Source organism: Bos taurus, chromosome 15 (genome assembly GCF_002263795.3).
Source record: "Bos taurus isolate L1 Dominette 01449 registration number 42190680 breed Hereford chromosome 15, ARS-UCD2.0, whole genome shotgun sequence".
Lineage (NCBI taxonomy): Eukaryota > Metazoa > Chordata > Mammalia > Artiodactyla > Bovidae > Bos > Bos taurus.
Window position 1 is genome coordinate 52,512,717 of NC_037342.1, and position 17,974 is coordinate 52,530,690.

General features: G+C 36.8%; 1 protein-coding gene across 1 annotated transcript in view; it reads right to left on the minus strand.

The window, feature by feature from the left end:
- Positions 1-17,974, minus strand: part of FCHSD2 (FCH and double SH3 domains 2) — a 244,535-nt gene that overhangs the window by 138,561 nt on the left and 88,000 nt on the right. The window contains exons 4-5 of the mRNA XM_002693439.7: positions 16,306-16,382; positions 4,026-4,170 (exon numbers count right to left, since the gene is read on the minus strand). Coding sequence (XP_002693485.1) covers positions 4,026-4,170; positions 16,306-16,382 — 222 coding nt within the window. The remainder of the gene's footprint in view (positions 1-4,025; positions 4,171-16,305; positions 16,383-17,974) is intronic.

A 17,974-nucleotide genomic window follows, 5' to 3' on the forward strand; every position in this document is an offset into this window, starting at 1 on the left:
TCATGGCATCTGGTCCCATCACTTCATGGGAAATAGATGGGGAAACAGTGGAAACAGTGTCAGACTTTATTTTTCTGGGCTCCAAAATCACTGCAGATGGTGACTGCAGCCATGAAATGAAAAGACGCTTACTCCTTGGAAGGAAAGTTATGACCAACCTGGATAGCATATTCAAAAGCAGAGACATTACTTTGCCAACAAAGGTCCGTTGAGTCAAGGCTATGGTTTTTCCTGTGGTCATGTATGGATGTGAGAGTTGGACTGTGAAGAAGGCTGAGCGCCGAAGAATTGATGCTTTTGAACTGTGGTGTTGGAGAAGACTCTTGGGAGTCCCTTGGAGTGCAAGGAGATCCAATCAGTCCATTCTGAAGGAGATCAGCCCTGGGATTTCTTTGGAGGGAATGATGCTAAAGCTGAAACTCCAGTACTTTGGCCACCTCATGCGAAGAGTTGATTCATTGGAAAAGACCATGATGCTGGGAGGGATTGGGGGCAGGAGGAGAAGGGGACGACAGAGGATGAGATGACTGGATGGCATCACTGACTCGATGGATGTGAGTCTGAGTGAACTCCGGGAGTTGGTGATGGACAGGGAGGCCTGGCGTGCTTCGATTCATGGGGTCGCAAAGAGTCGGACACGACTGAGCAACTGATCTGATCTGAACAGATGCAAACTACTACGAATAAAACAGGTAAGTAACAAGGATTTACTCTATAGCAATAGGGACCTATATTTAATATCTTGAAATAACTTTTACTGGAAAATGATCTGAAAAATATATAAAACTGAATCACTTTACCGTACACCTGAAAATAACACAGTACTGTAAATTAACTCTACTTCAATCTGTAAAAACACACAGAAAGAAAAAGATAAATAGCAGAACAGAGTGTTAATCAACTAGAAGGTAACAGTTGAAAATTCAGACTGAAGTGCAGAGAAAAGCACATTAATAAAGAAAGCACAGAAAAAGTACAAAAGACATGGACAGAGACAAAAAGTCTAATAGCAAAGAAGTCCTAACAGGGAGGTAAATGGAATTATGTTATTAAAACATTTTTACATTGTTTAAGAGGTGACAAAATACTAATTCACAATAGACTTAAAGTTTGAAGAGCAGTAAAAGTATCAATTCATGGTAATTTACAGTACGTCAAAAAAGCACATTGCAATCTCTAAAGTAATTACTAAAAGAATAACAAAATTATAAAATTAAAAAGCTAATAGTGAAGGAAATTTTGATAATAAAATGTGTAAGATTGCTCAATGTCATTAATCACCAGGGAAACTACAAATCAAAACCACAATGAGATATCACCTCATACCTGTTAGGATGCTTATTACCAAAAAAACAAATGACAACAAGTATTGGCAAGGTTGGGGGGAAATTGGAACCCTTGTGCACTGTTGGTGAGAATGCAAAGTGGTGCAGCTCTTTATGGAAAAGAGTATAGTGATTCCTCAAAAAATTAAAACTACAACTACCACACATTATCCAGCAATCCAACTTCTAGGTATTTATCCAAAAGAAGTGAAATCAGGATCTCAAAGAATATTAGTATTCCCATGTTTACTGCAGCACTATTCACAAAAGTCAAAATATGGAAATAACCAAAATGTGGATAAATGCATGAATGTATTAAAAAATATGGTATATACATACAGTAGAATATTATTCAGCCTTAAAAAAGAAAGATATCCCATGCATGCATCCATGCAACAACATGGTTGAAACTAGAGGACATTATGCCAAGTGAAATAAGCCAGTCACAGAAGAACAAATACTGCATGATTCCACTTACATGAAATACATAAAATAATCAAACATAAAAAAATTCAGTTATACAAAATGAATAAGTTTTAGAGATTGTCTGCACAACATTGTGCTTATAGATAACAATACTGTATTGTACACTTCAAAAATCTGTTAACAGGGTAGATCTCATGTTAAGTGTTCTCATCACACTAAAAGAAAAAAGAAAAATACAAGATTAATCCAAAAGGAGGCTAAAGAAAAAAGAAAGTACGAAGAAAGGGTTGGAGTACAGAAGGAAAAATAGATGATTTTTGATCCTATGTGGAGTCAATTTGTTGTAAAGTTTGGGAAGTACAATGGAGAAGTCAATATTTGTGGCCATGTGCTGCTTTTCTTGCTCCATTGGGAATCCATCTCAATTTTTGTTTGGAGAATCATCTTTTCCCGTTTTTAATCCATGTAGTTTGCATGAGGACTGTAACCTCTGTAACTCAAGATAAGTCAATGAGCCTCAATTCTGATAATTTTGTTAGAACTTTGGGGAAAGTGGAAAATGTGGACTTGCTAGCTCTGATATTTGTAAATCCGGCAAGTTAGGGGCGGCACAATGTGGGGAGAGTTGCTATGCCATGGAGAGTTGCTGAAGAATGAAGCCACTGGGGAAAGTAGAGCTAATGGATGGGAAGAAACATGAATTCTAATGCCATCATTTGAGCTCCTGGATCCACTCCTGTCTGGATTCCATCCATGCTGAAATTTTTAGTTATACATTCTCTTCTTGGTTTAAAGTCAGTTTGAAGTAAGTTTCTGTCATCTGCAATTTCAGAGTCCTGATAGGTATGCTCAATATATGGTGTGTGTGTAACTCGCTTCAGTTGTTGTTCAACTCTTTGTGACCTATGAAGAGCCTGCCGGGCTCCTCTGTCCGTGGTATTCTCCAGGCAAGAACACTGGAGTGGGTTGCCATCCCCTCCTCGAATGCTCAAAATATATTTAGTGTTCAACAACTGCTTAGATAAAACATAAACACCATTATTACTGGCTATAATATAAGTTAATTCACAGATAAGTGGACTTGTCAAACCTCATTAAACATTCTTTGCCCAGGTATGTTAAGTGAAATTCAGATCATAGAAGAGCACAAATTGGTTAACTCTTTCAAAATATTCTGATATTAAGAAATGCAGAACTTCCAATAATTCAATTAGATTTGGTGAATGCACTGGCTATTTGAAACATCATATTTCCTCCCAGTTAGGAGGGAGCTGGATCAGTTCTCTACCTCTGTCTCCCACTCTCTCTCTGTGTGCGCTGACGGATACACACACACACACAAAACATTTTTTCTTCCAATCGAAAGCTTTGTTTGGTCAGTGGTCATGTACCGTTTTGAAAGAGAATTTTGAGCAGAGGCATTATTATAGAAATATGTTAAAACCCATTGATACTATGTAAATGCTTGAAAGAGATATATTTATTAATAACATTGATTTTGTGCTACTAAAATCATCTTTGGCAAACATGGAAGATTAGTTTATTTAGTTTTTGTTTGTAAAAATTAGTGAAAATCCAAAGGACAATTAGAATCAAAACAATGGCTTGTGAAATATTATTTCTTTAAATAATTACTTTAATAATTTTTAAAGTATTAATACTTCCATTATAGGCATCATGATAATCTCTAATTTTATAACTATTTCCTAAGAGGATATAATTCAATTACCTACTTTCAATCACAAGCTTTTAATAAAAATCATACTATTCTATGAATTTTAAAATTCTGTATAATCATTTAAAAACTTTTATGTAGTCCATATAATTAAACCTTAGAGTAACCCAAATTTGGTAATAACTTCACTTCACTTTCACTTTTCACTATATGTGGTTAAGATGTGTCAATTTCCTTTAAATTATGCAAAATGGATCAAACTGAAACTAAGATTTTCTCAAGACTTAGTGGGATTAATAACATTGTAATTGTTTTAACATACACCAACCTAAGTAGGTCTTCTTCCTTGAGTTAAATTGAAAAGTGCTATTTGTAAGAAATGTTTACTGAGCTTTCATATTCAAATCACACTCACCTTTGTCAATTAATAAAATACAGTAGCCAGAGGGAACATGTTGAAATCAGACAATCTATGTTAAAATCAGAAACATTTGGACCATAGAGAAAAACTCAAAGTGTAAAATGCAATTGAACATAATCTTGCAGATTATAAATGTAGTAATGAGATATTAAAGGAAAAGAACAAATAGAAACAATACCCGTTTTAGTTGCTGTTCTTTTAGGCTTCTCACTGTCCTTGCAGGCTCAGAAATGAAGTTTTTATAGTTTTCACATATATTGATCCGAGACTGGGCTACCTGCATTGTTCCCTCGAGAAAAGATTTCCAAACAGGATACATGCTCCTAAATTCAAAGAAGAACAGAAAAGTATTAGGCAGAGAAAAGGAAGAATAAGTTGCCTAACCTTTTGCTCTCTGGCTAGCACCGACAAACAGAATTAATACTTTCTTTATAGTTTAAAGTGTATTTATATTGGTTCATAGGTAGTAATGTTTTTAGCATACTTAACAAGTAGAAACATGGAATACGCTCTATTTCTCTATAGCCTGACAATGGGCTGTTTTGATTCATTAGCTATTCTTGATACTGGAGTAAAGTGATACAAGGCTTACAATTCTAGACAAAGCTAACACTATAAAAAATTAGTGAATAATTCAGACTTTTCAGGCCTTTCACTGTTTCAGGACTGTCATTATGAATACCAAATTTCATTATTCCATTAAGGTATTTTCCTGATTTTAGAGATGAGGTAACTGAGGCTCAGATTTAGAAGATCACCCTAGCTTACACAAGAATGTGGCAGTACTGAGATACAGACAAATACCTCTAAAGTACCTTTTCTTTCAACTATATTATATTGCTCTCTTACATAAATGGATGTGACTGGAAAAAAAAAAATCATGAACAATTGCTTGTGTTCTTGAGAAGTCTATTTGTTAGACAAAAGAAGTCTATGGTATTATTGCTCTACATCTGTTTCTCTGTTGTAATAACACTTAGCCAGCATCTCATTGCAGCTTGGAGTCATTCCAACCAAGTTCCATCACCTTTGCTTGATAAATGTGCTCTCATCAATTTTTTGATAATGTCAAAGAATTATTCATCCTTTGCTTTCCGTAGTCAATTTCCTTTTCAAACCTTCTCTTCTGCTTTCCTAAATGCCTTAGTCCCAACATGATCCTATACTAGTTATAAACATATTTTATAACTTATAAGAATGAGTTATACTTTGCTAAAAAGAGATATTGCATTGATATAATATTCATCTCCTAAGATTTCTCTTCTTGCGTCTATGGATTTCCTACTACAGCAATATAGAGGACCATGTGCTGTAGTAGGAAATCCATTAGACGCAAGAAGAGAAATCTTAGGAGATGAGGGGAATAGGGAAGAAAGAATTCCTTCATCCATGCTTGCCCCTTCTTCCTTTTACCTCTCCATCTAACTGACTGCTGCTCATCCTTCAAATCTCAGCTTAAATGGAACTTCCTCAGGGAAGTCTCCCTGGAGAAGGGAATGGCAACCCACTCCAGTATTCTTGCTGGAAAATTCCATGGACAGAGGAGCCTGGTGGGTTTCAGGCCATGGGGTGACAAAGAGTCGGACACGACTGAGTGACTGACACTTACAGGGAAGTCTCATGATCACCACCAAACCAGTACACAGACGCAATCAAACCCCTCACTATTCACATGGTTCACATGGTGCTAGCACTTTTCCTTCAATTATAAGTATCTATATGTAATTGTTAACGTTTGTCTGTCTCACTATGGAAAAAATTTCCTGAAGGCAGGGGTGTATGTCTTTCTCACAATTGTATTTCTATGGCCTAGCACATGGCCTAATAATTAGAAAGGTTATAATAAGTATGTATTGAATGAAAACAATGAATGGATGGATGAATGTATAAATCATAAGGACTGTAAAATAAAAAGAAAAATCCTTTCATTATAGAGTTTAAAAAGAGATCTTTAGAGATTAGCAAACAAATAAATAGCAGGCAAATATTTTCAACAATGGAACACCATGAATTGCCTGAAATTCGGTTACCAGTTAGTGAGAAGATCTGGGTTCCAGTTCTGGTTTAACCAATAAAATCTTCTGTAACACATCTCACTACACTTTGATTTCCTCTACTGGCAAATGGAAAAATAATAAAAATATCAGCACTATGCACCTCAAAGGGCTATTATAACAATTAAATACAAACGATGTGAAAATTCTTGCCATACAGATTCTTTTAAATGAATAAGTAGTAACAGTCACAGAATTGTAGAAGAAATACTACAGAAGTACCTTGTAGAAGTACTTCTTCTTAATATAATAGTCGTAGTTCCAATGACAGTGGTGTTTTTCATTTCAATTGAAAAAATAATAATGGGTTGTAGAGTGAGTTCCTAAAAGTTTCATTTCACTAGGCTTCATATATAAAATTTTGAAACATAAGGAAAGGTATCAAGCATTTACAGTATTTTACTATTCTGCTCAGTTAAGGAAAAAAGACTCAAAATTATAAAAGAAAGCAAGGACATTCTCTTAAGAACCTATCACATGCTAGGCACTATGGCGTGTATTTTACATGTACTACATCATTTAATCCTTAGGACAACTTTGTAACATAGGGCATTATCCCCATTCTGCAGAGGAGAAAAAGTAAGGCTTGAAGAAGCTGAGAAATTTTTCTGTGGCTATTCACCAGGAACTAGTACTCTCATGTTCATAACCTAGACTTTGCCATTATCAATAACTACCCCTCTACTCTAATACCAATTTAATCATCTAATCTCTGACCAACACCTCTTGCTTCTCCTCACTCCCTTTAGGATTCTCACTTCAACAATTACTCAACCCAATCAGAGCCCACAAACCATTTCACCTGCCTCCTTTCCACTGTCTTTTACTCCCTTCTCATAATCTCCAGTTACGGCTCTCTTTATCCAGACTAGATTTCCAATATTATCACTCTCTAATGTACACCCTAGTTACCTCTGCCTCACTCTCTTTCCATCATTATAATGTACAAATTCCAAACTTGTTTAAATCCAAAATTCTGTTTACACCATACCAATGTCTGTGCAACAGAACACTGCTGGAGAAAATAATCATGCTACCTATTCTCAGTTTAAATTGCAAATAAACCTTAGTGTTACCCTTCTCCAAGGGATCTTCCCAACCTAGGAATCGAACTGGGGTCTCCCACACTGCAGGTGGATTCTTTACCAACTGAGCTATCAGGGAAGCCCGTGTTACCCAGCAATCCTACTATATTCCCCTAATTTACTTATTTGCTTACTCTTATAGATAATTATTTCCTACATTTTCCTCTCATCTCAAACCTCTAATATGACCTCACTTTTCAGCTGATAATGAAGCATGAAGACAATGTCCACATGCTCCCTCCACATCTACCTTTCTCCCTGCTTTTGCACCCATATACTGTGTTTTCCTTCTTTTTACTCCAAAAATTACTTATGTTCTGAAGGCCAATTTTTCACATCTGTACATTATATAACCTCTGTCTGAGGAGGCCTTACAAATAGCTGTGAAAAGAAGAGAAGAAAAAAGCAAAGGAGAAAAGGAAAGATAAACCCATTTGAATGCAGAGTTCCAAAAAATAGCAAGGAGACATAAGAAAGCCTTCCTCAGTGATCAGTGCAAAGAAATAGAGGAAAACTATAGAATGGGAAAGACTAGAGATCTCTTCAAGAAAATTAGAGATACCAAGGAAACATTTCATGCAAAGATGGGCTCAATAAAGGACAGAAATGGTATGGACCTAACAGAAGCAGAAGATACTAAGAGGTGGCCAGAATACACAGAAGAACTGTACAAAAACGATCTTCACGACCCAGATAATCACGATGGTGTGATCACTCACCTGGAGCCAGACATCGTAGAATATGAAGTCAAGTGGGCCTTAGGAAGTATCACTACAAACAAAGCTAGTGGAGGTGACGGAATTCCAGTTGAGCTACTTCAAATCCTAAAAGATGATGCTGTGAGAGTGCTGCACTCGGTATGCCAGTAAATTTGGAAAAGTCAGCAGTGGCCACAGCACTGGAAAATGTCAGTTTTCATTCCAGTCCCTAAGAAAGGCTATGCCAAAGAATGCTCAAAGTCAAAGTGAAGTCGCTCAGTTGTGTCCGACTCTTTGCGATTCCATGGACTGTAGCCCACCAGGCTCCTTGATCCATGGAATTTTCTAGGCAAGAGTACTGGAGTGGGTTGCCATTTCCTTCTCCAGGGGATCTTCCCAACTCAGGGATCAAACCCAGGTCTCTGTGTTGCGGGCAGATGCTTTACTGTCTGAGCCCACCAGGTAATCCAAGAATGCTCAAACTACCGCACAATTGCACTCATCTCACATGTTAGTAAAGTAATGCTCAAAATTCTCCAAGCCAGGCTTCCACAGTACATGAACTGTGAACTTCCAGATGTTCAAGCTGGTTTTAGAAAAGGCAGAGAAACCTGAGATCAAATTGCCAACATCCGCTGGATCATGGAAAAAGCAAGAGAGTTCCAAAAAAACATCTATTTCTGCTTTATTGACTATGCCAAAGCTTTTGACTGTGGATCACAATAAACTATGGAAAATTCTGAAAGAGATGGGAATATCACACAACCTGACCTGCCTCTTGAGAAATCTGTATGCAGGTCAGGAAGTAACAGTTAGAACTGGACATGAAACAACAGACTGGTTCCAAATAGGAAAAGGAGTACGTCAAGACTGTATATTGTTTTGCTTATTTAACTTACATGCAAAGTACATCATGAGAAATGGTGGGCTGGATGAAGCACAAGCTGGAATCAAGATTGCCAGGAGAAATATCAATAACCTCAGATATGCATATGACACCACTCTTATGGAAGAAAGTGAAGAAGAACTCAAGAGCCTCTTGATGAAAGTGAAAGCAGAGAGTGAAAAAGTTGGCTTAAGCTCAACATTCAGAAAACTAAGATCATGGCATCCGGTCCCATCAGTTCATGGCAAATAGATGGGGAAGCAATGGAAAATGTGACAGACTTTATTTTTGGGGGCTCCAAAATTACCGCAGATGGTGACTACAGCCATGAAAGTAAAAGACGCTTACTCCTTGGAAGGAAAGTTATGACCAACCTAGACAGTATATTATAAAGCAGAGACATTACTCTGCCAACAAAGGTCCATCTAGTCAAAGCTATGGTTTTTCCAGTAGTCATGTATGGATGTGAGAGTTGGATGATAAAGAAAGCTGAGCATCAAAGAATTGATGCTTTTGAACTGTGGTGTTGGAGACTCTTCAGAGTCCCTTGGACTGCAAAGAGATCCAACCAGTCCATCCTTAAAGAAATAAGTCCTGAATATTCATTGGAAAGACTGATGCTGAAGCTGAAACTCCAATACTTTGGCCACCTTATGCGAAAAACTGACTCATTTGAAAAGACACTGATGCTGGGAAATATGGATGGCAGGAGGAGAAGGGATGACAGAAGATGAGATGGTTGGATTGCATCACCGACTCAATGGACATGAGTTTGAGTAAACTCTGGGGGTTGGTGATGGGAAGGGAGACCTGGCATGCTGTGGTTCATGGCATCACAAAGAGTCAGAGACGACTGAATGAACTAAACTGAACTCAAGAATAGCAATCCAGCAATTGTGCTTTTTCCTACAATATCAACTTTTTCCTTTCTACTGGATCATACATATAATATCTTCCATCTTAAAAATAAATAAATACATAAATCTTCCATCAACCCTTCCATTTCTCTCTAGCTATCACCCCAATGTCTGTTCCCTTTAACAGCAAAACTCCTCGAAAGAAATGCCTGAAATTACTGCTTCTGTTTCTCTTCCTAGTCACTCCTGATTCAATTCAAATAAGGCTTTAACATTCACCATTCTGAAATCACTTGTCAAAGTCATCAAAGATCTCCCTGTGGGCTAATCCAAATAGTCAATTCAAGTTTAGGCCTATTATTCAGCCTATCAGCAGTACTGATCTAATTTATCCTCCTTAAAATGTTTTCTTCACTTGGCTTCCAGATTATTACTCTCTCTTGGTCTACCTTTATCTCACTAGGCACAGATTAGTCTCCTTTGCTGGTTCCTTTCGATGTCTTTGCCCTGTAAATGCTGGAGTGTCCACACAGTCCGCTTCTTCTCTCCCACAACTTCTTCTCTCCCATAACCACACAGTCTCTTAGATAAGCTCATGCAGTGTCATGGCTTTAAATACTGTCAATATGCTGACTATTTCTGAATTTTTAATTCAGACATCTTCTGTAACCACTCAGTTGCCTGTTTAACATATCTGACCTGGATATTTAGTAAGTATCTTAAAACTTAATGTCTGAAACCAAATTCTTGATTTCCCTAAAATATTCTATTAATCTATTTCACCTCATTGACAGCTACTCAAAACTTCTAGGTGTTCAAGCCCAAACCACTAGAGTTATCACTGATTCTTTTTTTCCCTTCATATTCCACATCTGATCCATCAAGAAATACTGTTCACTAGATTTTTTAAATATAAAGGAAATGGATTACTGTCTATCTCTGTCTATCCACTGCTACTACCCTGGTTTTAGCCACCATTATCCCATACTTGGATTACTATAATAACCTAAATGACCTCTCTCTGATTCTGCTCTTATCTTCCTAAAGTCTATGGTCTACACAGTATAGCCACTGCAGTGCGCAGCACTTCTTAGTACTGTGTGTTCTTCTTACTATGCTTACTATATTTATCATAGAGTGACATAATGTTTAATTACTCATATGCTTATTGTCTTGTCTTTCATTAGAATGAAGGCTTTTATTTTTCAATTAGAATAGAATATGAATTGTAAGATATATATTTTTAATTTAAAAGTTGAGTCATTTTAACAAAAAAAGATAACAATGGCACAGGAGATATAAGGCACAAACTGTGTAAGATATACATGAAGAACTTAGGATACCCCTTTATTAGAGTGAAGACACTCTGATTTTATCTTTACTTTTACAAAGCAGAAGCTTTGTCTTATTCACTCTGGTATCCTCAGCACACAGAACAGGGTCTGGCACAGCAGGCACTCACTCAATATATATTTATGGGAGGAAGGAGAGGAGGGAATGATAGAGACCACATTCAAACCCAGGATCTGTCTGGCTTCCAAACCTCTGCTATTCTGTTGACATAAGATTGCTCCTGGTCCCAGCAATACTATTAAAGAATTTTTTAAAAGAGTCTTGGACTTCCCTGGTGGGGCAATGGATAGGAATCCAACTGCCGATGCAGGGGATATGGGTTCAATCCCTGGTCTGGAAAGATTCCACATACTACACAGAAACTAAGCCTGCAAGACACAACTACTGAAGGCCATGCACCTAAAGCCTGTGCTCCGCAACAAGAGAAGCCACTGCAACAAGAAACCTGCACACCACAACGAAGAGTAGGTCCTGCATGCTGCAGAGAGAGAAAGCCCATGCGAATCAATGAAGACCCAGTGCAACCAAAAATAAAATAAAAAGTAAAAAAAAAGGTGTCTTCACTCTAATAAAAAGGGTATCCTAAGTTCTTCATGTATATCTTACATAGTTTGTGCCTCATATCTCCTATATCATTGTTATCTTTTTTGTTAAAATGACTGATCTCTTAAATTAAGATATATGTATCTTACAATTCATATTCTACTATAATTAAAAAATAAAACTTGCCATAATAATCAAGTTATAATTAGTAGAATCCAAAAATATCGATCTAGGATTCCTCACTGGTCCAGTGGTTAAGACTCCATACTCCCTCTATTACAGGTTGAAGTAAGTCAGAAAGAGAAAGATAAATACTGTATATTAATGCATATATATGGAATTTAGAAAGACAGGACTGATGATCCTACATGCAGGGCAGCAAAGGCGACACAGATGTAAAGAACAGACTTTTGGACTCAGTGGGAGAAGGCAAAGATGGGATGATTTGAGAGAATAGCACTGAAACATGTACATCAGCATATGTAAAACAGATGACCAGTGCAAGTTCAGTGCATGAAGCAGGGCACCCGAAGTCAGCGCTCTGGGACAATCCAGAAGGATAGGGTGGGGATGGAGGTGGGAGGGGGATTCAGGATGGGGGGACACATGTATACCTGTGGCCAATTCATGTTGATATATGGCAAAAAAAAAAAAAAAATCACAATATTGTAAAGCAATTATCCTTCAATTCAAATAAAAAAAATTAATGGGAAAAAAAAGATCCCACACTCCCAAAGTAGGAGGCATGGCTTCGATTCCTATGGGGAACTAAGATTTTACATACTGCATGATGTGGCAAAAAAATTAAAAAAAAAAAAACTGATCATATACCACCTAAAATCATGCTGTAAACTATTTCTCATATAACTAATGCACTGGAAAACAGATCAAACCTTATCAGGAAAAATTTTTATTAGGAAACAAACCAACAAATTTATTTGACTGCAGCAGTGGTCACATAAATCTACATATGTGATAAAACACCACAGAACTTAATATGCATACACCTACATACACACAAATGAGTGCATATAAAACTGGTGAATTCTGAATTAGACTGGTGGATTGTATCAATATTGATGTCTTAATTGTGATGCTGTATTACAGTTATGCAAGATAATGCCACTGGGGAAACTGAGTGAAGATCGTAAGAGCGCTCTTTGTCTTATTTCTTAAAACTGCACATGAAACCATTATTACTCTTTTTAAGTAAAAACTAACAAACAAAATCACAGATCTTTTTTGACTTGGAAAACAACATCACACATCAAGAAGACTCTAGAAAACGCTGGCAAGTTAAATTCATAATCTAAGATTAACTTATATAGTGACTGATACAAGGAAAAAGTATGGTGCTTAATAAATAAGTGTCCACGTATTGTTGGTCTTGGTAGTACATAGGGAGACTACCCTCATCCTAGATAACAGAAGTAAAAGCGGGGAATGACTGATACTTAGTCCAGTCGAGGTGTAGTAAGAACTACAATACAGCTGCAGCTTAACGCTCCCAAGAGCTGGGGAACCAAGCATGAAACAAAGAGAACGGCCAGAAAGGAGGAAAGAAGGGTAATTTGGGGTCAAGATTCCTTGTGGCTTTGGATATCATAATTTTTAGAAAATTTCATACTATTAGAAGGGAGAAACAATAGAAAATTTTCAAGTAAGGGGTGAGAGTAGGCCTGTTTTACAAAGACATATATATGGTTGGTGGTACTGTGGCAAATGAAACTGTGAAAGCAGAGAAGCAGCTACTTAACATTCCTAAGAGAAAATGAGGTCTGCTCCCAAGCTGCAGAGTTCATAAAAACACAGATCATTACTAGTTTATAGGCAATATTTAAAGACAGGAAAATAGATAAGATTACTTAAAATAGTCACTAGAGAGCTGAGGGAACTCCAAGGAATATTTACATAGAAAAGACCTGCTATGGTCTGAATGTCTGTGTTCCCCCAGAATTCATATGTGGAAATCCTGTTCCTCAAAGGTGATAATGGTATTAGGAGGTGAGGCTTTGCAGAGGAAGGCAGAATGCTGCTGCTGCTGCTGCTAAGTCGCTTCAGTCGTGTCTGACTCTGTGCCACCCCATAGACAGCAGCCCACCAGGCTCCCCCGTCCCTGGGATTCTCCAGGCAAGAACACTGGAGTGGGTTGCCATTTCCTTCTCCAATGCATGAAAGTGGAAAGTGAAAGTGAAGTCGCTCAGTCGTGTCCAACCCTTAGCAACCCCATGGACTGTAGCCCTCCAGGCTCCTCTGTCCATGGAATTCTCCAGGCCAGAATACCGGAATGGGTAGCCATTCCCTTCTCCAGGGAATCTTGTTTTTGCTGACTATATAGAGCTTCTCCATCTGGCTGCAAAGAAAATAATCAATCTGATTTCGGTATTGACCATCTGGTGATGTCAACGTATAGAGTCTTCTCTTATGTTATCGGAAGAAGGTGTTTGCTATGATCAGTGCATTCTCTCGGCAAAACTCTATTAGCTTTTGCCCTGCTTCATTCTGTACTCAACTTCAACCGTTCAACTTCAGCTTCTTCAGCATTACTGGTTGGGGCAGACTTGGATTACTACAATTTTGAATGGTTTGCCTTGGAAACGAACAGGGATCATTCTGTCATTTTTGAGATTGCATCCAAGTATTACATTTTGGACTCTTTCATTGACTATGATGGCTACTCCATTTCTTCTAAGGGATTCTTGCCAACAGTAGTAGATATAATGGTCATCTGAGTTAAATTCACCCATTCCAGTCCATTTTAGTTCACTGATTCCTAAAATGTCGACCATCACTCTTGCCATCTCCTGCTTGACCACTTCTAATTTGCCTTGATTCATGGACCTGACATTCCAGGTTCCTATGCAATATTGCTCTTTACAGCATCGGACCTTGCTTCTGTCACCAGTCACATCCACCGCTGGGTATTCTTTTTGCTTTGGCTCCATCCCTTCATTCTTTCTGGAGTTATTTCTCCACTGACCTCCAGTAGCGTATTGGGCACCTACTGACCTGGGGAGTTCATCTTTCAGTGTCCTATCTTTTTGCCTTTTCATAGTATTCCTGAAGTTCTCAAAGCAAGAATACTGAAGTGGTTTGCCATTCCCTTTTCCAGTGGCTTACCATACTTTTAAAAGTTAGGTTGTATAAGTTAGCCTGGGGGCATAACCTTAGCCTTATTTCTTTGGCAGCCCACATCCTGAATTTCAAACAAACTTGGAATATAACCTATCTATAAGTTGGAGTTCTTCTCTACTGTTTAGCAAGCAACCTCTTTCTAGGTCAGGCTTTACTTACATCAGCAATACTGTTAAGGTTTCTTGTATATTCTTCAGTTTTCTAGCTCTGTTAAGAAATTATCTTATGATCCAGTAACCTGATAAATATTCAGATTCCAAACCACACATTTCAATACTGAGTTCTTAATTACCCTGGATTCTCTGCTATTGCTTCATGAGTAATAATTAGTCGTAACTTCAACCAGACTGCAAACTCTGAAACCCTGTCTTTGACATAGTTTCCCTCAACACTAAGGACAGTCTTGAGTACAAAACCTAATAAATACTTCCAAATTAACTGCAAAAAAAGACATCCAAGTCTAAACAAAATTATAAATACTTTAAAGATATCTGTATGGATTTGGAGAAAATATTTGCAAATGATGTGACCAACAAGGGATTAGTCTCCAAAATTTACAAAGAGCTCATGAGGTTTAACAGCATTAAAGCAAACAATCCTATCAACAAATGGGCAGAAGATGTAAGTAAACATCTCTCTGAAGGAAACATACAGATGGCCAAGAGGCACATGAAAAGATGTTCAACACTGCTAATTATTAGAGAAATGCAAATCAAAACTACAATGAGGTATCACCTCATACCAGTCAGAATGATGGATACATGCACCCCAATGTTCACTGTAGTACTACATGGAAGCAACCTGAATATCTATCAATAGAAGAATAGATAAAGAAGACGTGGTACATATATACAATGGAATCTGATTCAGTCATTAAAAAGAATGAAATAATGCCATTTGCAGCAACACAAATGGACCTAGAGATTGTCATACTGAGTGAACTAAGTCAGACAGAGAAGAAAAAATATCGTATGATATCTGTACACCTGGAATCGAAAAAGAAATGATACAAATGAACTTACTTAAAAACAGAGACTCACAGACTTAGAGAACAAATCAGTTTCTGGGGATAGTTAGGGAGTGTGGGATGAACATGTACATACTGCTATATTTATAATGGATAACCAACAAGGACCCACTGTATAGCACATGAAATTCTACTCAATGTTATGTGGCAATGTGGATGAGAGCAGGGTTTGGGAGAGAATGGATACATGTATATGTATGGCTGAGTTCCTTCACTGTTCACCTGAAACTGTCACAAAATTGTTAATCAGCTATAAAACGTCTGTATGATGACACAATTTATATTCCATTGTCACCTACCTTCTTTAAAATTTGTATGTGGATATTGACTAGTCAATTTCTGGATACCCTGGGTGTGTATAAAGTATACACACACACACACACACAAACTCTTTTTCCCTAGGCTCACACAATTCTATCTTTTCAAATGTAGAATTTGTTTCAGAAGTAAAGAATCAAGATCATGATAGAACATCATTATCCTGTTTCATTATTGCTATAAGAGTGTGTTTCATCTATAGGTCACTGAGGAAACAAGTTGTGTTCCATTGTCATCTACTTTAAATTCTTTATGAGAGTGTCCATCAATTTAACAGAACATAATCTAGACTTAAGATACATGAAAATGATCTACTGCATATAGATTATATATGTTGTATAACATTAACACTGTTTAATAATTTTGACATTATGTCTAAAAACACAGCAAAAGAAAGGAAGAAATTTTTTAAAATCCTGGAGTCTTTATATTATATATATGTGACATGGCTCTGTGTGAAACAAGTTTTAAAGAAAATGGGCAAGAATACTGATTAAGTTACCTGTAATCATTCCGATCATCAGCTTTTATTCCGGGCCAATCTCTCTTCAGATACTGACTAGCCAACTTCTGGATACCCTGTTAAAAAATACAAATGTAATATAAATTAAATTATAAAATAAATATTGTGCTATAAAGGAAGCTCTTTTCCTTAAAATATACTACTTAGCAAATCCCATCTTTCTATATGTAAATTTAATTCAGAAGTAAAGAATCAATGATAAATGGCAGAATACTATAACTGGTTTCATTATTTTCAAAGTCTTCTTTTGTTCTCATTTTTAGGAAAAAGGTAAGTATAAAGATGAGAAAATTGAAACTTAATTGAAATGCTTTTCATTTCACCAAACTATGTGACCAGCCATAGAAACAAACTACCCCTGGTATATCACAGGGAACACAGCTGTCCACCTCCAGAGCTCTGATGACTCAGTCTGACATCTCAATTTCCCATCTTTCCTCTGTTGCAGCATTTATTGCATTTCTGAATCCAAGGAGCCAAACTCATATACCAGAAAATAGTACAACACATTCAATTTGGAGCAGACAGATAAATACAGGCTTGAAAAATTAATGCACATACTCTGGTGCTATTCCATACTAGTAATTTTCAAGACAAGACTTCAGGGTTTGTTTTTTTTTTCTTCTTCTTCTTTTTAAATAACACCATGGCACAAATCACTTAAATGGGAAAAATTTGTTTCACAAAGAAATACCCAATTATTGTTATCCATACAAACATGAACCTAGACAAAACAGTATTTATTCGTAACACGTACAGTGGGTATCAGAATTTGAATAGAGAAGAAGATTTCATTGGCAAGAGAGGTTAAATTACTCAGAGTATAGAACATACTACTTTTAGAAGGAAACATATGTGGTCCCCTAATATTGTAACAGGGCCCAATGTAATGGATCAGAAATCGTTAAGTTTGGGGTATTCATCTCCATACATGCAACTTTAAAAAGAACAAATCAAGTGCTGAGATGAAGAACAATCACATTAATTGGCTGCCTACTTTCAGCACAAATTGCCCGAGTAAAATCGATGGTGCATTCTATACATGATACCTTTCTAGTAAGGTCTGATGCCAAATCAATTTGGCTTAATTAAATCCACTGTTGAATGCTTCTGTTGAATAAAATAATAATGTTTATTATTTTTTTAATGAGCCCAAGCAAGAATAATAGAGAAGCTCCTTTGAATCTCAATTCCTTTTGAACTTGGCAATAGTTTGGTTTCACTGTTTTCAGGTCCTATGTATTCTGAAAACTAACAAACAACTGCTTATCCACAACACTCTAATTTACATGCCTTGTACTTTAGGGAACACAATTATTAAAACTTCTCTGAATCTGGACAGATTTTTTTTCAATTTTGTACCTTTTTCAAAGCGTTATTTGTATGAAATATCTTCCCATCACTCTCATTCCTACTGGCTGAATTCTTGCTGCTCCTCCTTTAAACTGATTTTTAGATTTCCTAACACAAAATATTAAAATGTATATAAAGAAAAATGTAGAAAGTTTCACTGCCTGTTTGGTTTCATTTCATTAAAAGAGAACAGTTTATCATTCTTTATGCATTTGTTAGCTTGAATTCTTTTTTAAAGAAGTATCCCCTCATGGACTATTTGGGTATGCTAAGGTACAATTCTTATAGGAAAGGC